The 25442-nt window shown below is 39.8% G+C and overlaps 1 protein-coding gene across 1 annotated transcript in view; it reads right to left on the reverse strand.

The window, feature by feature from the left end:
- LOC149141578 (uncharacterized) overlaps nt 1-25442 on the reverse strand; it is a 318849-nt gene that overhangs the window by 150394 nt on the left and 143013 nt on the right. Inside the window, exons 6-7 of the mRNA XM_089446868.1 lie at nt 21876-21963; nt 21237-21325 (exon numbers count right to left, since the gene is read on the reverse strand). Of these exons, the coding sequence (XP_089302994.1) occupies nt 21237-21325; nt 21876-21963 (177 nt within the window). The remainder of the gene's footprint in view (nt 1-21236; nt 21326-21875; nt 21964-25442) is intronic.

The raw sequence follows: 25442 nt of genomic DNA on the forward strand, positions 1-25442 counted from the left end.
TTAAACTGTAAGCCTTTGAAGTGCTCAGCCTCCACTATTTTCAGTTATATTTCTGAGAACTGTGTATGTGTAGAAATACTGAAATAACTGACCTGCATCTTTGGATGAAAGAACAAACTCATGCCACTTATGTATGTGTATAGAACATGGGTGATGTCTCCTCCTGCTTGAGAATCATTTGAGACACCGATTTAGATGTACCCAGGCACTAGTCTTGTAAGCAATCCAAGGCTGTCTCTGGGAGCGACAACACCTGTACCAATCAACAGCGCAAACACATGGAAGAAACCCTCTATTCACCTGCGTTGTACAAAGAGAAGATGCGGCTAGGAAAGAGGAGCTTTCCTAGCCCATTCGGCCCACAAAACAGACCTTCTAGCTCACTGTAGAAGGTGTCCTAACCTGCAGCCTCAACAAAGAGAATATAACCCTTAAAATATGCATAGGAATTCATCTTACCTTCCACTTGAGTTGCGGCCTAGGTCTACAAGGAAGTCAGCCTCAAAATCTGTCCAAAAACTTGTCCTTCATGATCTGCCTAAGACCTCATACATCTGCAACTAGGTCTGTAAGGAATCTTGAATCCTTCCAACAGAAATATACCTCATTCAGCGCGAGCTCCTACCCCCTATCTTCCTGCCTCAGAACCGCACCAAAAATCACAGAGCAAATCCATGTGAGAATGCTCTTAGGATGTCTCCAAATGAAGGTGGAGGCACCCCTATTTATACAATTCAGTAGAGGGTCAAGAGACGTTTTTATTGGACCTGTTGAGCCGACATAAAGATAAGACTGACCTTGATACTTTTCGTGTGAGACAATAAATTCAAAAACTCACTTTTACTTATCCAAATTTGACGATCTTTATATCGATTTTGGTCCTCTCAAAAACAGGGATTTAATGCAAAAATCATCTACATCAAATGGGATGTCCAAAGTGGAATTTGGCTCTAGTTGCCAATTTTAACACTCCCTCTCAACTAGGGAGAATTCCACCTGCCAATCTATCCATCATCATACCATCCTGTCATCATGAACCATCTCAGCATCTCGGAATGTCATCTCTTCTCTGCTCTATTGAACGTTGATAAGAATAATGAAGTAGAATCGATCGAGAGTGAGTCACAAGACCTTACCACTCTCCACTGACAAAAGTTAGTCCAGAGGTAGAACCTCAATCAGACTTGATCCCAGATCAAGTTGAAGAACAACATGCATCCTAGTCATAGGAAGTACGGCAGTACCAGATGCCTCCATAGGTAGTGCTATGGTCCCTAACCACTTTTCCCAAATCATTGGCCAAATGAGAGGTACTTCCCATGTGTCCTAGACTACATGGGTAGGATGATATTTAATCAATAGCAGAGAAAGAATATCACATCCTGCTCACAACCAAACATAGGGAAAGGACGAACCACATCCTACAATCACACATCACAATCACATGTAAGCAAAGGATGAACCACATTCTACAGTCACACGTCGCGACCACGCATAGGGAAAGGATGAACCATATCCTACAGTCACACATCGCAACCACGGGTAGGGAAAGGATGAACCACATCCTACGTATGAAAATCACCGAGAGTAGGGAAAGGATGAACCACGTCCTACAAGTCACAACAATCAATCGTAGGAAGGATCCTACACGTGGGAGAAGGTTGAACCATGTCCTACAAGTCACAACAATCAATCATAGGAAGGATCCTACACGTGGGGAAAGGATGAACCACGTCCCACTAACATGTCAACCGTCGATCGTAGGTAATGAGCATTCTACATGTAGTGAAAGGATGAACCACGTCCCACCGACATGTCCACAAGCAGATGCCTGAATGCATCTCTCACTGGGGTATCCGCAGGAGAAGGTGAACCACTCATCCTGCTCATATGCCATAGGAGAAGGTGAACCACTCATCCTGCTCATACGCCATAGGAGAAGGTGAACCACTCATCCTATGCATATGCCAGCAATGGTAGAGGAAGGTGAGTCACCCTACACACATGTCAACCATCACACGGGAAGGTGAACCACTCACCCTATGGTCGCTCATAGCTTAATAAGTACCCCAAGTCTTCAAGAGCTCCCAAAGCTCAATGTTCCATCTGAACAAAAGATCCCTTCATATATGGGATAAAGCCAGGTTGCTTTCTGAAAATTAATGATATTATTGATTGAATCGACAATGGAAGCTCCAAGAGCTCCACTCAATAGACACTCAATAGACCTACTGGCATAGATCTTCAGTAGCATACAACAATCCTCTGATTCTTGCATGTCTATTGCAGAAAATTCTTAACTGTTCTTACTCCCTCTTACTCAGGGAGACCATCCATCTGGAAACCTGCTCATTATTAGATCCATCGTTATTAATACACTCAATCATGCCATGATTTGGTGGTGCTCTATGTTATACTTGCTAGGAAGGTCCAATAGACAACTCCCATGGAGACTCAATATGTAATGATTAGTCTCTTATTCATTTTCTGCAAAGTCCAAAGGTAGTTTTAAAACACCTGTAATCAATAATGCATGAGAGGATCCTATCATGGTCCTATCTTCTTGAGATAAGAAATTAGGGAGACTTCAAACCTTTCTTCAAGAGTTTTGGGCTTATGCCTTTTCTTTATACTGACAGCTCAAATTCCCGGCATAGTACAACAAACCATAGGCAGTCATAACCACAAGTTGTCTATGCTTTTAAGAAGTGGTGCATTAAGGCTAGGAATTTAACTTTAGAATTCAACTCCCTCTCAATTTGATAAATGAGAGGATTATTATCTGATAATGGTTGCACCTGTGATCATGACTTCTTCTAAATATCAAGTTGTCTACAACCTGCTAGCATTCCTGTCAGTATTCCTTGGTTTATGAGCCACAGTCATTTCCATGCAGCCTTGGAGATATAACATATCATCAAAGTTAAAATATCAGAGACATCCAGAAATACTATAGCTCCCTCTTAAGCCTTCATCAATCTGCCCTTGTTCTTTAATATGAGACTTTATCATACTACAATTGTATTAGAAAACTTCCTAATTGGAGAAACTATCGTCATGATCCTTCTTTAACCAGGGTGAATGTAATGTTCCTAAGTAGGAATATGAGTGATATTAAGCAAATCAATAGTGCAACAGCATATAAAATAAAAACATGTATTAGACATCCATGAAAATGCTGCAAATCTGGAACTGTTGAGCCATATATTATAAAATCAAAGAGCTAGATACAATATGAAATGGAATGGTGCACCTGGGCTTGTCTCAAGGACAAGCTTGACAAAACCTAGGTGAGAAATAGTTGAGCTGAAGATTGCCCAACTATTGCACCACTCTGCACTGCATTGTCCCAGTAAACCGTTGCCTTGCTGAACTTCGACCTGCTGGAATGTGCCCAAAAACTACCCAGAAAATTATATCCTTTCAGCGCCGGACTCCTTAGACAAAGCCCAAGAAAACCCAGAAGGGAATTTCTCTGGTTTTGACTTTGGATTTTCGGCCGCCTTGGAGCCCCTCCCCAGCTGTTGCTTCCAAATTCGACTTGCAGGAAACAGCCTGCAATTCCCTTTGAAAACACCACTAGAACGTTGGATTCACCTGCGCTAACTAACTCCTTGCTCCCTGAATGGCTCTTGGCAAAGATGACTGCTCTCCCAAGCCCCATGAAATCGCTGCAAGAGGCCTCTGCGCAATTCCTCTTCCCAAAAATTCATACAGCTGATACACATGTCTAGCTGGCTGCAAATCCCAGCGAAAATGCCCTCAACAAACAGCCTCCTCAACTCTCGGAACTCCTAGCAAGCATTGGACCTCCCTGTTGGCTCTAACTCCTCTTGCGTGTTTCTGGCTGCCCAGGAAATACGTAGTCCCTTTCTCTGTGTTGCTGGCTAAAGTGTGTGACTGTGCTGAACTCTCTAAAATCCCTGTGGAACAGCCTCCCTAGGGCAAGCACAGATGGTCCCCCGAAAAAGAGGTTGAATCTCCCGCTTGAGAGATTCGTGTTTGAACAGCCGGTAGACTCACTAAGCAATAGAGCGTACTAATTTGTTTGCAAATGTTCAAGATCGTCCAAAATGAGAGCTCCTCCTTTTATCATCTTGGGCCCCCTAGCCTCATGTGGGCCCCTCCATCCACCCATTCGATTGCCTCCAAGCTCATCGAATGGCCAAGTTCGAATCACTGATGTGGGTGGCCCCCACATTCCACTAGCTGCAAAAATAAAGTCGAATTCCCCTATAGTTCTTAGGTCTAAGTGTGGGGTCCTCCTCCTAAGCCAAAAATGGTGCCAAAAGTGTGTAGCTGCACCCCGTGACTAATGTGTTTGAGAAGGGACATGACAGTGAAGAAACCTCTTTAATGAGATCATCCAAACAATCAGCTGCTCCATTATACGAAGGTCCTTTTTATACAGGCATCATAAAATCTGGGCTTTCCAAGGATCCAATCACTGTTCCTTATGATTATAGGGGCTGCACTAAGGGGTTGGTTCTCTGTTAACTGAAAAGAAACGAGACTTTCAAGTTTGCTCATATTGTAACCTTTATTACCAAATTTTTAACTGCTTCAAGACTTCCTTCTGACAACTTCTTGATAGGACCTACTGGAGTAGCTTGCTTCAAATCTGATTATGTCAGGGTTTCTTATGTAATCCTGATTTAGAGTCCCGGCCCTTACTAGCACGGTTCCTAACATTATCTGCCACACTCTGGAATCTAGATAGTTCAGAGAGAACCCTATACGTGCCAAGGATCAAATGCTGCAAAAAGAAAAGGTTATGACAATGGAAAGCTGTGAACACAAGCTGAGGCTATGCCAATGCTCAACTTCTACAACTTTTGACCAATATCACTTATCATATAGATATATCTGATATCAGCTCAAGCAGTTGTACATCCAATCCACTAACAAAATGATATGTACTGCAATTCTGTACTTCCACAAGCATAACTCTAAATGCCACCTATTCAACTGCAGATAGTATCATAGGTGGGCAGACTAACATGGTGCAACAAACCCTAACATCAGCATGCTCTGCTTCACTGTACCAAGTTTGTCAAGTACCCTCTACTCAACCTCAGTTCTGACATATGTTAAAATCAATAGGTCAATAACTGTATCGAGACACTGTTGTCTTCAATGTTGTCAATGAGACCCTTTAATAAGTATCATGCCATTTTCAAATGTTCAAATAATGAAACTTCTTTACTGTTGTCAAAAGTGCTGATGATAATTGCTTGTGATATGCCTCTCTCAGCTGCTTGGGAACCACTTCTTATTGAGGATCAATGTGCAACGCCAATGCAAACTGTAAACCCTAACCAGCTTACACTGCTGCAACTGCTTCAATGACGGGATCACTTGTGTTGGCTTAAACTGGAACTGTAGGAACTTGATTCAGATGATCACAAGGAATTGTTATTTCAAAGCATAATCAAGGCCATATAAAAAAAAACTCGGACTTTAATATATGGATTTGAAATGGTCAAATGTAACCATAAAAAATTTGACCTTGAGCTGGACTGTAATATTCTGCCTTGTTAAATTCTGATTTTTTTCTAAAAAAATTTTGAGTTTTGGGTGTGAGTTGTGTTAATTTGCACTCCGCTGTAGGTATTCTATAAGACTGTGGTTTCATGAGCAATACGTTCAACATACAGGCACCATCCAGCATTCAAGAAAGCAATTATACATTCACCATATGTGCTCAAAAAATTCACAACAACACTGATATATAATAAGGCAGCCCACAGAATAAATTCTTTTTATGGAAATCTAAACATACAGTGAGGGAATCCGTAATATGGAACCTGATATTTGAAGACAGTCATCAATAGAGATAGCCACCAATTATAACCCACCTGAAATGACAGCTCCCAGCTTAGTTGAGAAATACGCTGCCCAGAATTGGAGGCACAGGTCCATGCTAGTTGACAGCCATTGTTTAGCATCCACTACTTCTAATCTGAACTGAGATTATACACAGGCCCTTATAGCAACTACCAGGAGCGATAGAATGACCTAGTTCTGTCTTTGATAAATTGGAATCACACCTGCATTGAAGTAGCTACCCTTCAAATCACCCGAACAGCTACAGTCTTATTTACTGACTATTTGAACCAGCAAAGAATTATTCACAGAGCTTCCAAAATTGCAGCAAGGTGTTTGACATGTCTTTAATGGTGGCTTCGCTCCTTCTCAGCTGCAAATTTGACCAGAGAAGACTGTTGTCTGCGTTCCCTTTATTCTCCAAGGAAAAATCGAACCCTTCTCCTCCAGAAACTCATGATTCTCAACATTATAACTCTTTGATATTCGTATAGAAATTCTTGGCTGGCTCCACAATACTGTACACACAGATTTCTGATAACTCATGGGTCTCAGTGAGCAGGAACATTAGCTTTCACCAACACCCTTATTCCTTTGTCGGCTCAAATTCATTTCTGGTACTCCATTCTCCCATGAAAGTCTTCCAGCCTGTCAAAGAGATGGGAAATACAGTATAAGGATATAAAAATAATTGATCAAGCCTGAGTACCTCAATATTTCTCAGAAATCTCGTTCTCCATTGAAGCTCTATGGTGAAATCTGAGTGATTTCACTCTCAGACTAGGGGGTATCATCGCAACACCGAAGTCTGCTATGGCAACTAGGGCTCCAAAGCCCTCAGCTTTCTCTTCCAACTCTCTCCAAGAGTTCTCTCTTCAAACTCACACAATGTTCGAATGAATTAGAGTCAATCCTCAGCCATTAAGTTCACCATGGAACAGGAAGTTGATGGTTGTCTCCCTTTCCTTGATATTCTTATTTCAAAGAATAGTGATGGTTCCCTCTCCCACCAAGTGTTTCGAAAGAAAACACATACGGAGCAATATCTTCATGCCAGTTCCCACCATTTCCCGGCTCAAAAGTTGGACGTTCTCAACACCCTCGCTACTCGTGCCCTAAGGATCTCTGATGAAAAGAGCTTTGAAAAAGAGAAATCCCATCTCCTTAATGTCTTTGTTGAAAATGGTTATAGTAGATACTTGAGTCGGAAGGCTTTCCTCAAAGCTACCAAAAATTCATTAATTAAAAGAGAACCTAAAGAACGGGTCTCAGGTGTCCATCTACCGTTTGTGCAAGGGACCACTGATAAGATTGCGAGGATTCTTAAAAAACATAATGTTCCCTCAACCTTTAGACCCCTTAACACCATTTGTAAGTCCCTCCGAACAGTAAAGGATCCTATCGACCCTAAGGACATGAAAGGTGTCTATATTATTCCTTGTTCCTGTGGGACCTCTGTATTGGTGAGACTGGACGCTCCATTAATCAGAGGATTAGTGAGCACGCAGCTGACCTTAAACATAGGAGAACCAAGTCTTCTGCACTAGCAGAGCATGCGGAGAAGACCAAACATCATGTTTGTATTGAGGAGGCCAATGTTATTGCTAGAGTTTCGCAGTTCCATCACCGAAAATTTAGGGAAGCCCTTGAGATTGAAAAAAGGCCTAGCAATCTCAATAGAGAGGACGGTTGGAAGATCAGTAGTTGTTGGGTCCCAGCCCTCGCTTCCTAGTCGTGTCCTTCCCTTCCTCCCCTCCCTCTTTTAATAGCTTGTTCTAGTTTTCTTATAAAGAAAGTTTCCCCTTGTTATCCTTTAACCTGCTCTCTTTTGCCATAGTTCTTTGATCCTCTTTGGTATTCTTCCTTGATAATCCTCTTCTAGTGGGTTAGTTTATATAGTATAAGATATTTAAATAGCAAATTTTTTGTTCCAAGTAGACGGCTTTATTATTTAAATTTATTTTAAACAATTATTTATATACAAAATTTAACTTAATTATAAAAAAGAAAAATAATTATTTTGATATTGAAATTCAATCTACATTTAGGCTTAAATTAAAATGATAATATGTTTTATGACTTATTAATTTATATTTTTAAAAATTATAAATATTAGAAAGTGATGAGAAATTCCTAATAATTTATTCAAAAATTAAAATATAAAAGAATTATTCTTATTATATAAGACTTAAATTAATTTATTTTAATAGCTTTATTAATAAGATCGATTAATAGATCTAACAACAATTAGTGGTTATGGTAATAAATATAACAATACTAACTTACAATTAGAATTTTAATTTTTATTAAATATAAAACTAACTTACAATTAATTAACTAAATATTTAATTATATAACTTTTATGTATATTTAATGTAAATTCATATGTTACCTTATTTACATATGTTTTAAACTAACTTCCCATTAACTATTTAATTATATATAAATTTAAACCCCTTTTAATTTAATAATAGTATAACTAACTTACTATTGATTTAATAATTATTTAAATCTGTAACTTTAACTTATTTATTTATTTAATATATTACCTAGTTTTATTTGATACTAACTAAATATTTATTTATCTTACTTAAATATATGTGATTAATTCCTATTGATTAATTTTTAATTAAATATAGTTATGCTCTCCTATCCCTGTCCCTTGGTCCAGTCCGACTAGCCGTTTCCCAGTCAAATATAGCCGTTAGCCGGTCTAGCCTACCAGTTCAATATAGCCGTTGCCTGGTCAAATATAGTCGTTGGATGTTCTGCTCTGACTATTTAACATGCAGCCTAGATCTGATTCTTCAACTTGTCCTAACGATGAACCACACTGGTTGGTTCGAAACGCGTAAACAAATAAAATATCATGTGATTTACGCCGAAAAACTTTTTCTCATAAACATGAATTAGAGTCTCGTCAATTCCCTTCTTTAATGAGTTTAGGATTGTCTTTTCATCTTCACCTTCCCTTTTCCCTCTTTATTATTATTTTTTTCTTTTTATTTTATAAAGTCACTTTATGACAATGTTGTGAAAAGCGTGATCGGGATTAAATCGGCGCGGGGAACGAATCAGAAAAATCGGGAAAAAATCGTTTGGTACAAAAATATTCATTTTTCTTCATTTTTTTTCAATTTTTTTAATATCTAAACCATCTACAACATAAAATAAATACATTGACACATAAATATGATAAAAAAAACTAATATATAAGATGTTTAATATCATTTCTAGCGCTAAAATCACACATAACATTGAATCATGTCCTGAATAGTAAGTCCCGACTCCTGAGTCCCAACTCAGCCTCAAAATATCAACAAAAAATATGATAATATATCTCATCATGTCATAATGTCATATACAATAAAATGAAAGTCTAATCCTATTGATTTCCTCTGCCCCTCTTGCGAGAAAATGCCACAGCTTTCCCTTTCCCTCTAGATGTAGATGCTGGTGCCTATGCTGGTGGAGATGGCAGTGGAGTCTGATGTGCTCTAGAAGCTAAAGAACTAGAAGTAGGAGCTATAGGAGGTAGACCACGTCCTCTACTGGTGGCAGGGGTAGCCCGGGCAGGTGGTGTCACCTGGAAACATTACAATCTCCCAATCTTGAAATCCTGAAAAACTGATAAGTCTGCTGGATTTTAAATGAAATCTAAAATTCTACTTTCTCCATATGAAATCCAATGAGGCTGGAACCACTCTCAAACATCCTGAGTCATTTCATGGTAATGTTAAAAATTTAAGTAAAAGGATGAAAATGAAGATTAAGGAGAATGTCACTTTTACTTTTACCATGAATAGCATATCCATACTAGGGCCTAGACTTGATCATTAAGCTGCCCCACTCAAAAATTATTTGTTTCTTTCAAAAAAAATTGCATGAAAAAACCCAAAAAAACGTTAAAAAACTACGCTGTCCCGACCCCGCACGATTTTTTCAGTAAAAATCAGCAAAAAAAAGTAGGCGATTTTTTCGTATAAAAATCGCGATTTGATCGGCAAGCTGAAAAAATCGCGATTTTTTCATTAAATCGCGATTTAATTGCGCTTTTCACAACACTGCTTTATGATACTCCACTTTATAAGGTTAAAGTGACATCCAACTTGCCTAGAAAAAATCATCCTTTCTCCTTCTTTAATAAAGTCTCCTTAGGGAAATTTAAGTCCCCTTGTTAATTATTTCCAAAATTGCAAAACTCCTAAGTAATTTTGCATGCACAAAATTGGGGAACATTACATGGACCGAGAACTATTGTCACTGTAATGAGCCGAAGTATTTTGGAACGAAGATCTTTGACCTGCATCAGATTTATACAGAGCTCATATCATTCCATTAAGTCATTGTATGAATGTTAATTGAAGTCAGCTTGACCTTGAGTAGGTACATATATCAATGCTCAAGGAGATATGCCAGAATTTCAGGATGACATTTGTATAAGGTCGCATAGAACTTCAGTTAGTGCTCAGTAATACTACTGCAGAAAACAATCTTCAAGTAGGGCCGCAGAACTAGGTGCATTGGAAGAATCCTTGTGACAAGGTTAGTGCCCTAGAGAGGGCCAAAAGATGCAATCATGCCGCAGTCTTAAAAAAAACTTCAGACTGATCCTTTTACACAGAGTGACCTTGACTTGTGATTGATGTTCTTGTTAAGGCCAAGGGCTACAATTCTTCAGGGATCTGCAAGCCAGATTAGGTGTCCAGACCACAATGTAATGATGCCCTTTTTTTTCTTTCGCTGTCCAATCTGCAGAGAATTAAAAGTCTTGTGAGGTATGTCATTTATGACAAAATTTAATTGTATTTTGATGTCAAGAAACAAGACCGAATCAACTGTAGTAACCAATGAATCCCAAACTTCTGAATGCAAATAAAAACCCAAACCCTATCTTCAGATATCTTCGTTGTTCAGTAATGTGCAAGAATATAAGCTCAGATGTATGTAAAAGGCTCGGTCTTCTTCAGAATTTAATGCGAAGGCCTGCACAAGATAAGCAACGAACCCCAAATTGCCACAGACATGAATAAAACAAGACCCTTTCTGTATGATCCAAAATGAGTCCTAGCTACAGGTGTTGATCTCTTTCAGATGTGCCCTAGCCGCAGGTATTTAACCACTTTCAGACCTCAGATTAGGTCTTCTAAACATTATGCCCAATCTGAATTCCCTTTCTAAATCAAGAAGATTGTGCCATATACCAACTACGATTTGTTCCTTAGATCCACAAATGCACAAGACAAATTTCAGAGGTGGAATAAGGATAGTGTGTTCAGATTGCTTACCCTTTCACTCCTGCTTGGGCTTGTCCTCAACCTAGCTCTGATTCCATGTTGAAATTTCATGTTCTTTGCATAGGACAGTCACTTCAGAATTCCATATTAGCCCATTTATTAAACCATTAGCAATCACATGAATTATTATCATTTTGATAGTAACTGAAGAAAGAACATATACAATTAATTGGTGAAGACAAACCAAGACAAGAGGACACAATGATATGGCTCAATCCAAGGAAAAACCCCAAGATGGGGAAACCCTTCATCAAATCTTCTTATTATTAATATCAATTGTTCAGCAGAGAAAGAGGGAGAAAATACAATCGATGACAAAGAGGCAACCCTGGTAATTCTTCCATTCAGCCTTCAAACAATGGTAGTCAAGTTCTGCCTTAACCGGTGATCAATGGAAGACAAAGCAGCTGTAAGAAAGGCTTCTATACTGGGCAGACAAGTCTGATCAACATGGTGATGTAACAGCTGTAGATCTGGAACCCAAACTTATTCTAGGGTTTTGAGGCTCCTCCTCAACGTACCCTACAACTTTCCTGTATCAATCAACAGCCCAAACACATGGAAGAAACCCTCTATTCACCTGCGTTGTACAAAGAGAAGATGCGGCTAGGGAAGAGGAGCTTTCCTAGCCCATTCGGCCCACAAAACAGACCTTCTAACTCACTGTAGAAGGTGTCCTAACCTGTGGCCTCAACAAAGAGAATATAACCCTTAAAATATGCACAGGAATTCCTCTTACCTTCCTCCTGAGCTGCGGCCTAGGTCTGCAAGGAAGTCAGCCTCAAAATCTGTCCAAAAACTTGTCCTTCATGATCTGCCTAAGACCTCAGACATCTGTGGCTAGGTCTGCAAGGAATCTGAATCCTTCCAACAGAAATATACCTCATTCAGCTCAAGCTCCTTGCCTCCTATCTTCCTGCCTCAGAACCACACCAAAAATCACAGCGCAAATCCATGTGAGAATGCTCTTAGGATGTCTCCAAATGAAGGTGGAGGCACCCCTATTTATACAATTCGGTAGAGGGTCAAGAGACGTTTCTATTGGACCTGTTGAGCCGACATAGAGATAAGGCTGACCTTGATAATTTTCGTGTGAGAGAATAAATTCAAAAACTCACTTTTACTTATCCAAATTTGACGATCTTTATATCGATTTTGGTCCTCTCGAAAAGAGGAATTTAATGCAAAAATCATCTCCATCCAATAGGATGTGCAAAGTGGAATTTGGCCCTAGTTGCCAATTTTAACAAAAAGTCAAAGTCAACGTTGGTCAACGATAGTCAAAGTTGTAGTAGACTTCAGATTCAGCACAATTCCAGGGTCTAGTGCATTTGGGAGGTGAGGGAGTATTCCTGCAACACTGCTTCAGACTAAGAGACTTGAGCATCGCTTGGTATTGTACAAGTTGGATTTCCCGCATACTCTACCATTATACCATACTAGAACTTCCAGTAGTGTGAAGACATTGTGAAAGTCTAGGCATGATTCTTCCTCTCCCCCAATATCCTACAATGTGTTGACTTGTATCCTATTTGTTCAGAACTTTGTTCTTTCTACAACTCTGAGTAATGAAGACTAAATTGAAATCTTTTGGTGACCAGTATCATATATGAGAACACATGCATGAAAGAATTCTATGTAGCATAGTTCTTGCATGTTTAAAACTTTATTTCTGAAGTCCCTAAACTTGTAAGATTCAAATGTTATATTTCATCTCACAAGTTTTCAATTTCATTTCACTCCATTATTCCAATTACAAGGCATCACGTTCAATAAGAAAAAATATTTTCAAGTGATTCCTAGGCAAAATTCCAAGAATATCATTACCAGTTTTCAAATTGAGTTGCAAATTTGTAAGGGTTATAAAACATTGATTTCAGGTGTTCTCTTCATGTCAAGGTTGCTTGGGAGCGGGAGCAGGAGCGAGAAGCGACATTTTCAAAAGCTCTCGGGTCAGGAGCGAATTTTTATATAATATACATTTTTATACTTTGATGCATATATGTCAACAAAAGCATGTAGAATGATGAATTAGATATAAAAAGCATAAAAACATGGATTAAACCAGATAACATCAATCATCTAGAAATTATAATATTCATCAACCACATGTACACAAATTACAAGTTCTCATTTATATAGCATATAAGGGTGCACATAACCAAAATAGCATCAAGTGCAATCCATCTCTGAACTGAAAATACATCAATAAATAGGCTCTAGGTGGCCTCTAGCATCCAAAAAAATCATGCTACAACAAACACCTACATATCATCAAAATCATTGTCTACCTTGGGATTTTTGTCATTAATATCACCCTCTAAGCATTAACGTAAGATAGAAAAAGAGTAGCATGTCAAGTCAAGATTTTGCTTGAGTGATGGGTACATGTTTAGTAGGGTCATGATAATGGAGTTCAACAACCAATGTCACTAACATCAAGGTACATAGAGGGCTTGGCGCTCTTGATTAAATATGAGTTCCATACTGTTAAGTTTAGGTATGTTCTATGCTTAGAGCAATTTATTTCAATTTTCATAGTTAGCTCAATATCTTTTCCAGATTAGCAATCACGTCAACATTAAAGTAAACTACAGATAGAACATAAACATAAATCACAGAAAACAAGCCAAGACAAGAGGATACAAGATGTGGCGCTAGCCAGGGACAAACCCCAATGTGGGGAAACCCTTGATCAATTCTTCTTCTATGTTCTTCAATAGTTCAGCAGAGAGAGAGAGAGAGAGATAGTACATTTACAACAGAAGTCAACACTTTGACTTTCTAGATAAGAGAATAGATCATCTCTACATGAGATCAGTTGAAGACATGTTGCTTCAACTGATTCTCCAAGGTGACTCCTTCACCTATCATTGTGTTGCATCTCGTCCATGTGTTGCACCTCACTGTGTTGCACCATGCTGCACTCATCATCACAGTGCTGGACCTAATGACCATGCTATGCACTTCATGTTGTTGCTCCTGTCACTGTGCTTCTCCAATCACTAGGTTGCTCTCATCACGGATCTGCACTCTATGTTGCACTCATCATCACTGCATCCAATCATGTAGCTGCATCATACATAGTGTTGTGCTATGCATCACGTCATGCTGCACCCTTTTTACATTATGTTGCATTGCTACCCATCACTGTATGTTGATAGCACTATGTTGTACTAGCTGCTGTCCCATAATATGTCCAGCTACACCAACATGCCCAAATAGTCCAATTAGGCCATGTTGTCATTTGTTTGCACAGCTGTTTGTTGCACACCTGGTTAGGGCACTTGCAGCAGCCCTAGTTTCATCCCACAGTCAACAAACTAACCCTTTAAGGGCTGCGGCATACCCTCATAGGTCTCCTCCTCACCCATGCTGCTTGCTTAGGGTGTTGTCCACCCTTGACAGCCCTCACACAGCCTCTAGTTGTGTGCTATGGCTTGCAACCTAGCACAACAGATTGTTGTAGCAACAGACCTCCGAAAATGTGCCAAAATAACTTCCAAACAGCAACGTGTTTGACCCTTAGGAACTCGGCCTAACAGTCAGCCTTCTCGGCCCTCTTCACAGCAAACTCGGATCCTGATTATATCACTGTTCCAGCCCTAAGACTATCCGCACTTACCTCAGCCACTCGGCCTCCTGTAGCAGACTTCAGATCCCTGTTTTCCCACGCTGTCCAGACTCTAGGTTGTTGCGGCTAGGGTATATCCATATCACCCTTAGGTAGGGCAGTGTAGGGCCTCCTCTAGTTGCTGGTTAGGGCCTTCCCTTTGCTACGGATTAGGGCTCCCTTTAGCTACGGATTAGGACTCCCTTTAGCTGCGGATTAGGGCTCTCTTTGGTTGCAGATTAGGGCTCTTCTAGCTGCGGATTAGGGCCTCTTGGATCTGCAGCCAAATCTCCTACAAGTCTGCGACTAGGGCTCTCCTAGATGACCCTTCTTTAGGGTTGTGTAGAAGGCATCTCCTTTAGACCTCCTCTTCCACTAAAAACCCAAACAAGTGGAGAGTGAGATCACAAGAGATGATATCAATTGACTTGAAGTCCTCCTTTATTTATACTAAAACGTTGAGCACAAGTGGTGTATTTTTGGTTGTTGGCCGACCTTGACGAATTGCCCATAACACAAATAAATTCATATCTGCATGAATACTTATCGAAATCGAATGATCTTTAGATCAATCCTACACCTCTCGATGAGAGGGATCCAAGAAAAATATGATCTGCCATTAATAAGATGACCCACATGGAGTTTGGCCCTAGTTGCCAATTTTAACACTCCCTCTCAACTAGGGAGAACTCCATCCGTTGATCCATATGTCCGACTATATTATCTCTACCATCAGTGCCCTGCACTGCTCTGCTTTGCTCTACTCTGCTCTGTTGAGCTCTGCTCAGTTTTGCTCTGCTGAACCATGAAGAAGAAGAACTGATCGAGAATATCTCATACTATTCTCTACTGACCCAAAGTCAATTTCATTGATCCCAGATCAATATCACAAGAGAGTGTCTCAAACCACTCATACTGATCCTAGATCAATGGAGGTCATCCTAGCATAGGGAGTACGATAGATACAACGATGCGTCCATCGATAGTACTAGTATGGTCCCTAACCCCATTTCCCTACTCATTGATCAGATGAGAGGTACTTCCCATGAGTCTCAGACTGCATGGGTAGGATGCCTCGACAGGAGAACTAATCATGCTGCCAACAGGAGAACGAATCATCCTGTCCCACAGTCGCCACGGGAGAACTAATCATCCCGATCCACAGGAGAACTAATCATCCTATCAATAGTTGCCACGGGAGAACTAATCATCACGGCCCACAGGAGAACTAATCATCCTGTTCCATAGTCGCCACGAGGTATCACAGGGAAAGGTTGAACCTGTGAGGGTCCTGTCACCCTGTACATAGAGCACCACCAGGGGAGGGTGAGTCGCCCTATGGTCATATGTCGCTCCAGTAAGTACCCCAAGCCTCCCAGAGCTCAATGCATGCAACATGCAAGACCCTTATACGAAGGTCTCTCAATGACTCCAAGTCGTTTGGGAAAATCAAAGATTTGACCTTTCCCCGGGGCTTTGACAAAGTGTCTGCTACCTGTACATCAGTCTCAATGCTATGGAGCCTCCTCGCTCATTGACTTACCATATCCCAGATAAGGTAGTATCTGATGTCTATCTGTTGGAGCAATCATCAAACACGAGATTCCTCAATAATCGAATCCCCCCTGGTTGTCACAAAGAATAACAGTGGTATTCATCATGTGTACAAACAGCTCACTGAAGAGCTTCCACAACCAAGCAGCTTCACACGAGATCATACTCATAGCTATGTATTCGGTCTCGGCGGTGCTTATAGCAACCGACTTCTGCTTCCTGCTCATCCATGATATCGAAGCAGAATCTAGAGAGAACCAACATAGAGAAGTGCTCTAGTGATCCTCCACACTGCCTGCCCAGTCAGCATTCGAATAATCATGCAGCTTCATATTTCCGGCAATGTATCTCAATCCATGAGAGATTGTGCCCTAAAGATATCTCAGAAGATTCTTGGCACCAATCTAGTGAGGCTCAACCAAATATGAGCTCACTATGCTAACTGCAAAGCATATATAAAGACGGAAGTTCACCAAGAACATCAATGCATATGAGTTTATGCAACTTAGAGGCATTTCCCAAATCTGGTCCGGCATCACCACCATATAGCTTCTGAAAGTTAAGATCCTCGAGGTAGTCACGAGCTTGCAATTTACCATTCCATATCTGGAATCCAACTCCCTCTTACTTCTGCAAGTGGGAGGGTCTGCACCTGTCAGAAATAGGTCGTTTCTCAGAAGGTGCTAGTATGAGAGTTCTATCATCCACAATCTTCAAATAATGGTTTGGATCGGCTTCACTTTTAGTGAATCTCAGCTTCATCAGACAGCTATCAATCCTCTCATATTAGGCCCAGGGTGTTTTACTTCAAGCCATAGAGGGCTTTCTTCCACCTATATACATGAGATTCCCAATCATGAATCTCAAACCCCTCGGGTTGTTCCAAACCTATGGACCTGCTACATGAGGGGAATGGTCCCCTTGTAAGATTTTCCTTCGGTACATCTCAGACATGTACCTTCATGCTTTTCTTGAATTCAGGTATCCGAGTCACCATCTGACTCACATCAGTTAGGGCCTCATAAAGTAGATCTCAGGTGTTATAGATGAGATATGTCATGATCCCCAATGGACCATCCTGTAACTTGACACAAATTGCCAACCCTGAACCCATGAGTAAAAGCATCTTTGAAATTTTCATTTTTAAACACATACCTTTCCATCGATGAATGCCACCCTAAAACCTTTGACTTCCATTGCCGAAATGGACTCCAGGTTCTTCTTGTGATCAGGTACATAAAAGAGATTCTGTAAATGAATCGAATTACCCTCATTCAATTACGGGGTAACATTCCCTACACCCTTTCCGGGATAGGTGGCATCAGCTCCAAGTATAATCCCACGATTGTTTCCATCTCTACCAAATTAGAGAGAGCACCCTTCTATTTGATGAAGTGCCTTGAAGCACTATAATCGATAAGCCAGATTCCCAAAGAATCTGAAGGAGAGGGCCAATACAAGATAGTGCTTCTTTATCTTATCAGAAACAACATTTGATTCTTCATATTTGGGGTTCCTTGCTTTCTCTGAAGAGTCAGTCGTTTCCTTAATGACATGCATTACTTGTCATTCCTCTGACCATTGAAGATGTCCCTGGAATGATTGTTATCATCATCAAGTGATGTGTCCCTGCCATTCGGACACTTCTTCACATAATGGCCGAACTAGTTATCTGCCTTTCCTTCCACCCTGAGATCCGGTCTTCCCAATGAAGTGATCTTTAGGTAGGCCATATTCCGCTGCGATATTCTGATAATATTCTCTACTTCGATTTCACCCTTGGTGAATATGAAGAGGGATGAGGAACCCATTGATCCTTTTGTCCTTTCCTAACTGTCTTCAATGATTGCTCTTTCACTCTTGCTTGGGCATTGTCTTCACTTCAGCTTTGATACCATGTTAGGTTTAGGTATGTTCTATGCTTAGAGCAATTTATTTCAATTTTCACAGTTAGCTCAATATCTTTTCCAGATTAGCAATCACATCAGCATTAAAGTACACATCAGATAAAACATAAACATAAATCGCAGAAGACAAGCCAAGACAAGAGGACACAATATGTGGCGCTAACCAAGGACAAACCCCAATGTGGGGAAACCCTTGATCAATTCTTCTTCTATGTTCTTCAATAGTTCAGCAGAGAGAGAGAGAGAGAAGATAGTACATTTACAACAGAAGTCAACACTTTGACTTTCTAGATAAGAGAATAGATCATCTCTACATGAGATCAGTTGAAGACATGCTGCTTCAACTGATTCTCCAAGGTAACTCCTTCACCTATCATTGTGTTGCTGCATCTCGTCCATGTGTTGCACCTCAACGTGCTGCACCATGCTACACTCATCATCACAGTGCTAGACCTAATGACCATGCCATGCACTTCATGTTGTTGCTCCTCTCACTGTGCTTCTCCAATCACTGGGCTGCTCCCATCACGGATCTACACTCTATGTTGCACTCATCATCACTGCATCCAATCATGTAGTTGCATCATACATAGTGTTGTGTTATGCATCACGTCATGCTGCACCCTTTTTACATTATGCTGCATTGCTACCCATCACTGTATGCTGATAGCACTATGTTGTACTAGTTGTTGTCCCATAATATGTCCAGCTACACCAACATGCCCAAATAGTCCAATTAGGCCATGCTGTCATTTGTTTGCACAATTGTTTGTTGCACACCTGGTTAGGGCGCTTCCAGCAGCCCTGGTTTCATCCCATAGTCAACAAACTAACCCTTTAAGGGCTACGGCATACCCTCATAGGTCTCCTCCTCACCCACGCTGCTTGCTTAGGGTGTTGTCCACCCTTGACAACCCTCACACAGCCTCTAGTTGTGTGCTATGGCCTGCGGCCTAGCACAACAGATTGTTGTAGCAACAGACCTCCGAAAATGTGCCAAAATAACTTCCAAACAGCAACGTGTTTGACCCTTAGGAACTTGGCCTAACATTCAGCCTTCTCAACCCTCTTCACAGCAAACTCAGATCCTGATTATATCACTGTTCCAGCCCTAAGACTATCCGCACTTACCTCAGCCACTCAGCCTCCTGTAGCAGACTTCGGATCCCTGTTTTCCCACGTTGTCCAGACTCTAGGTTGCTGCGGCTAGGGTATATCCATATCACCCTTAGGTAGGGCAGCGTAGGGCCTCCTCTAGTTGCTGGTTAGGGCCTTCCCTTTGCTGCGGATTAGGGCTCCCTTTAGCTGCGGATTAGGACTCCCTTTCGCTGCAGATTAGGGCTCTTCTAGCTGCAGATTAGGGCCTCTTAGATCTGTGGCTAGGGCTCTCCTAGATGACCCTTCTTTAGGGCTGCATAGAAGGCATCTCCTCTAGACCTCCTCTTCCACTAAAAACCCAAACAAGTGGAGAGTGAGATCACAAGAGATGATATCAAATGACTTGAAGTCCTCCTTTATTTATACTAAAACGTTGAGCACAAGTGGGGTATATTTGGTTGCTGGCCGACCTTGATGAATTGCCCATAACACAAATAAATTCATATCTCCATGAATACTTATCGGAATTTGATAATCTTTAAATCAATCCTACACCTCTCGATGAGAGGGATCCAAGAAAAATATCAGCTGCCATTAATAAGATGACCCACATGGAGTTTGGCCCTAGTTGCCAATTTTAACACATATCCTAGTACATGACAAAATCCAATGGAAACATTGCAATTCCCACAATCCTGAAAAACTGATAAGTCTACAAGATTTTGAGTGAAATCTAAAATTCTACTTTCTCCATATAAAATCCAATGAAGTTGGAACCACTCTCAAACATCTTGAATAATTTCATGGTAATGTTAAAAACTTAAGTAAAAGGATAAAAATGAAAGATAAAGGAGAATTTAACATTACTATGAATTGCAGTTCAATACTAGGGCCATGGGCTTGAATATTAGGCTGCCCCACTCAAAAACTCTTGTTTCTTTGAAAAAAATTGTGTTTGGAACAACTTTGTGAAAAGAAAAAAATATTGCAAAAAAGCCAGGGAGCGATTTTTTTTGCAGGAGCGCACTCCCGAGTCATTGCCAATTTTCTCCCGCTCCGAGCGCGCTCCGGGAGCGGATTCGGAGGCGCAACCCTGCTTTACGTTTTTTCTCAACTTCGTTGGTTTCTCCGCAACTTTTATCACAGAAATAAATGAAGATTACTGCAGATTTTGAGAATTTTATTGCAAATCAGCAAGTTGTATTGCAAATTCAGGTGTTATTTCCCCACACGAATTCTAGGTAGAGGCCTCAAATCATATAGCAATGCCACCTCCAATTGCCATGAACCAATTTGGAAGTGAGAGGAAGTTTGATCGGCCACAAGGACGTACTTCCTTATAGTTATCCTGACACCATTGGGTTATTTGGCTTAAAGGTATTTCCACGTGATAACAAGTGTTTTAAAAAGATCATCATACCATGCATGGACCAAATGAATAATTGGGATTTTAACAGTTGCAATTTGCTTAATACATGTTACTTTTCCCTCTTAGCATGACTACAAATTGAAAATTAATCCATTCAAAAGAACAGGAAGACCCTGCACTATACATGGTAAAGTGGATCTGACCATACAAGCTCAACCATACATTAGAAGAATATACTAATAAGTAAAAAAAGAAACCATATTTTTTCACAAAAATGTGTGTGTGCCACTTTATCACTTGATGATACTTCAAAATTCAACCTTTTGCAGTTTCAAAACAAATTGGCATCGAGATATTTTAAGGCTGTGATGAACATCTTAGAGAATGATAAGCATTTACAGTTCTAAACAATCTATGTATAAAATATTTCACCTAATTGCATGCCTTAAAAAACAGAAGAGTTATGCATTCCTATAGAAAAATGCAATGTTATCTTTCAAACAGGTGAATATAAATAACATACAAGGGAAAATATACATCTCATATGCTATTGGGATTGTAAATGAGAAAACCTGTGCTGCACTGTGGGCCATAGGATAAACTGCTGACTTGGTGTAGACCAAAGAAGGCCATGATCCAGGACCGGATTGACAAACTAAATCTGTTAAAGACAGCAAACAACATCACCTATCTCATACTTACAAGTCAATGAAATGAAAAGTAGATTTAAATCCTCTACCTCATAAAGGTTATATAGCTTTTAACAAAAATGTCAAGAAACCTTATCAAGCAAAAAATATAATTGTGTTAGACAATATGCGAAAGAGGAAAGAGTGGCCATGTTAACTCTTCACAAAAAATTGGTTAAAGAAAGGCAGCCAAGGAAGTATCAAAAGAAAGGAGGACGAGCAATAATCAAAGCATTATTTGTTCCACAGATGGACAGAAAGATGCTTAGAAAATTCATACTACAAGCTGACTATCGTCCACTGGCTACATAATGTTGAAAATCTGTTTAAGACCAGCCCAGCTTTTTCTAATTTAGTTCTACCTAAAATAGAATCAATCATATTGTTCCTAACACAGGTTACTAGAGAAGCTTGTCACATGATAGTTAGTCTGCCAGAAATTATAATACAAATCCAAACCCTTGAAGCATAAGATTATAAGGTCCAAACTCAAAAGATACAGAGAAACTACTTGAAGCTCACCAACTCCTCCTGTGCCAGATGCTTCCACATTTATAAAAGCTCCGATTGTTTCCCTCCATTTATGTGTCTTCATAAATCCATGAGATGCCTGAGAAGCAATAAAGGCATATCAGAAATACATGAATAAATAGCATACACAAATAGAAGAGAAACAATGCACCTTAATGCTTCAGAATAAAAGATAACTATAAGATTACTGAGAAGAGAAGAAAAGCTTACAAAGTATTGTTGGAAAATAGATAAGGGCAGCATTTATTTACTCTTTTCCATTCATGACAGTTATTTGTGATTTATATTCTTCTTGTTTATTATGCTCATGTTCTTATCATCAAATAAATGCCAAACCAGAAAGATCACAACAATACACAATGAACACAAGATATAGGCTCCAAGCCATTCCAAAGCCCCTCCAAGGGGAAAACCCAGAAAGAATTTTTCTTCTTATAGAATCAACTTCAAAGGAGACTTCCAAGACCAAACCCTAGATCATAGCTACCTCCAAGGACCAAGTCAACCAGCCAAACTTCCTTCAGAATACAAGACAAAAATCTCCAAGGGTAGCGAGGCAAAATCCCTTCAAAATGAAGGCTCTTCTAGCCTTTTGTCCATGCCAAGACAGTCTGCACCACTTCCTGCAATTCGGTCCTGAGGTAACCCTAGAAACCCTAGGGTACTCGCACATATGAGCTACAGAAAGCTAAATTTCAGGTTGTCTCTCTCCTGTTAGGGTTTCTTACTTCTTTGCTAGCCTTCTTCCTTGTCTTCTAGGACTTTCGCGCCTCTTCTTCATTGCAGATCAAACTACAGATGTGTATGCTTGAATGTCAACCAAATAGGTTGAAGTGCCTTTCTTCTATAGGCTTCCAAGAGGCTCGAACAGCCCTCTCTAGGCCGACTTCTTCTTGGCTGGCCGACTTGGTGCTTTTGGAGCTTTCTAGACACTTCAAATTCAAAATAATTTTTCTTTTTCTTGATCCAAGTGCCCGCAAGGGTCTTTTACAATATGACAAGGACTCTTGACTCATGAAAAACCCTAGGAGCATTCAATGGATGCTTGACATAGTGACAAAAAAATTTTCTTTTGTTCTTTACATCATTTTCTTTCTTTTTTTGATAGATACATAAGAATTACATCATGACAAGAGTCAAATGGCAATTATGGAAAACGAAACTAGTTACATTCTTCAACACTCCATCTTAACTAGGTAGGTATTCATAATTGTCCCACTGGTACAAGGACAGTACTCCCTTTGAAAAGTTCTAATAAGAATAATCGAATTGATAAGACAACTATAAGCATCAACATTATGATCAACTAGCATTGGCTTTGAGGCCTAAATAGACAAGCTCTACTTTATTCAAGAGCATTATTTTGGGAGGCTTTACATGTGATACCGCACTACCTCTACAAGGCACATACCCCATCCGAATGTCCACAAAGTATGTCCTTTTAGGACTATTCTTATCTTGGATTCTTGGCCCTGAATCCTCAAAGAATATTGATCCTCTTCACCCACTCTTATCTTGGATACCTATCACATCCTCAAAGAGTGTCGATCCCTTTCCTTTCTTGGATGTTCTATCCTCAAGGAAACCACAGATGCTTATCCAATCCTCTACCATTCTCTCTCCAAGGCCTTCACTTAGACTTACGGTTGTTAGTCTTGGTCAAGTGCTTGACACATGAAGCAGAGAATGCACATGTGATGTTCAACATCACTCCCTCTCAACCTAGAGAGGATATCCCTATTCTCCTTTTAACTTGAGAATAGATCCTTGCTCCTATTCAAGGAGACTCCTTCACTCCCTCTCAAATCTAGAGGAGATTCCTGACTTCCTTTCTAATTGGGAAGTCATATCCACAAGCTTTCTAGCTTGTCTTCATAAGAGTATCAACTACCAATACTTCATAGCTACCTGCCTCCCTCTTTTCTCTGCATCTCATCGTATCGAGCCCGCTTCCTTTCAAGGTCTTTTCTCTGCATCTCGTCGTATCGAGCCTACTTCCTTTCGAGGTATCATGGAGCCATCTTCTTTAATCTTGTGACAAGTTCCAGGTCATTAATTTTGCACATCACTTTCAACTTGTCAATTTCAATGAAGGCATTATATTGAGCCTTCCCAAGTTTCCAGCTAATCATAGCTTCCTCAAGAAAGTGATCTCTCTTGACCTTTAGGTTATCTTCTCGTACTGCTACCTTTCAATCCCAAGATGAATGCATCTCGACTTCACAGTTGCCAGGTACCAATATAGAGCTTTCCTTAATAGTCTTCATACATTCCATACAGTTTAACTTGCCTCAACTGTCATCCTGCAACATTCTTCCAGGTAGCAAAACAATATGTTAATCAGATAACCGACAATTAACTATCAAACTTACCTACCTCATCATGAAAACTTTCTCATCATCAACATCCTTATGGTCCATCTCCATGTGAATCTTCAATCATGCAACAGAGTGCCCAAGGATCAAACTTGATTACCAAGTTACTATTTGATTCCAGAGATTGTATTTGATGTTGATCATTAGTAAATATATTCTAGCGAGAAAGTCTTAGCATTCTATCCATTCTAGAGTAAGTCAAATTCATCTACTTAGGCATCATATAATCAAATGAAAGATTCACTATGCATGTGACCAACCTTTCTTCCAGGATTATATGAATCCTACCTAAAGGTTACTTTTAAACATGCATTCCTAATCTTTCACACAATCATCTAGCTATATGTATTTCATAATGAGCTTGCAACTTCACCAACTGCATTCCTTCATCCTTTTCAAAGTATTGTTTCCATACAATATGGAATATGTACTAATCTTGTCATAATGCTTCTTCTAAGAGCCTTCCAACGATGATGACTCTTACAGGATCATGATGATCCACCTTAGCAAAATGACTTCCTCTAAAACAATGTTAGACAATATAAGGATGAATACTTATGCTTTTCATTCTTAAAGGACTAGATGATTTCAAGAAATTCAAACAAGTAGACTTAAATATGCTACTATCACATGCTTCTATCTATGATGCCATACTAAAACAAGATTCCATAATGATACATGCTTACTCCTTTGATGACCTTGTTAGCATCAGTTTCTTCAAGGTCCTTACAGTTCCCTCCTTCCATCATGCTTATCATTACCAAGCATAAGGATTGCTTTGCTTATCCATCCTTCTCATTTTGCTTCCTTTGTTATGTACTTGCAACATTTACGGACAAGTACGACCAAGCAAAAAACAAGTACAAGAGAATGATATCGACTAGGGTTTCATGGTTTTCATAGAAAATATTCTCCTAGGATTCTTAGACACGAACCCTAAATTCCTTTGATATTTCTCATAGAAACATCAACCCTAGGGTTTTGATATCATATCTTAGATTTCAATTCCATCCTTGATCAAGTTTACCACATACCATAGATTATCTATTGCAAACCCTGGATAACAAAAGCTAGGGCTTCTATGAGTGAACAAATCAGTTAGGGTTATTGTTTTTCACTTAACTAGGGTTTTCTTATCCAAGACCTATCTAGGGTTTACAATCACTAGAAACCAAAAATCTTC

This window comes from Pinus tabuliformis, chromosome X, assembly GCF_031772625.1.
Source record: "Pinus tabuliformis cultivar Carrire ecotype Pingquan chromosome X, CPIR1, whole genome shotgun sequence".
Lineage (NCBI taxonomy): Eukaryota > Viridiplantae > Streptophyta > Pinopsida > Pinales > Pinaceae > Pinus > Pinus tabuliformis.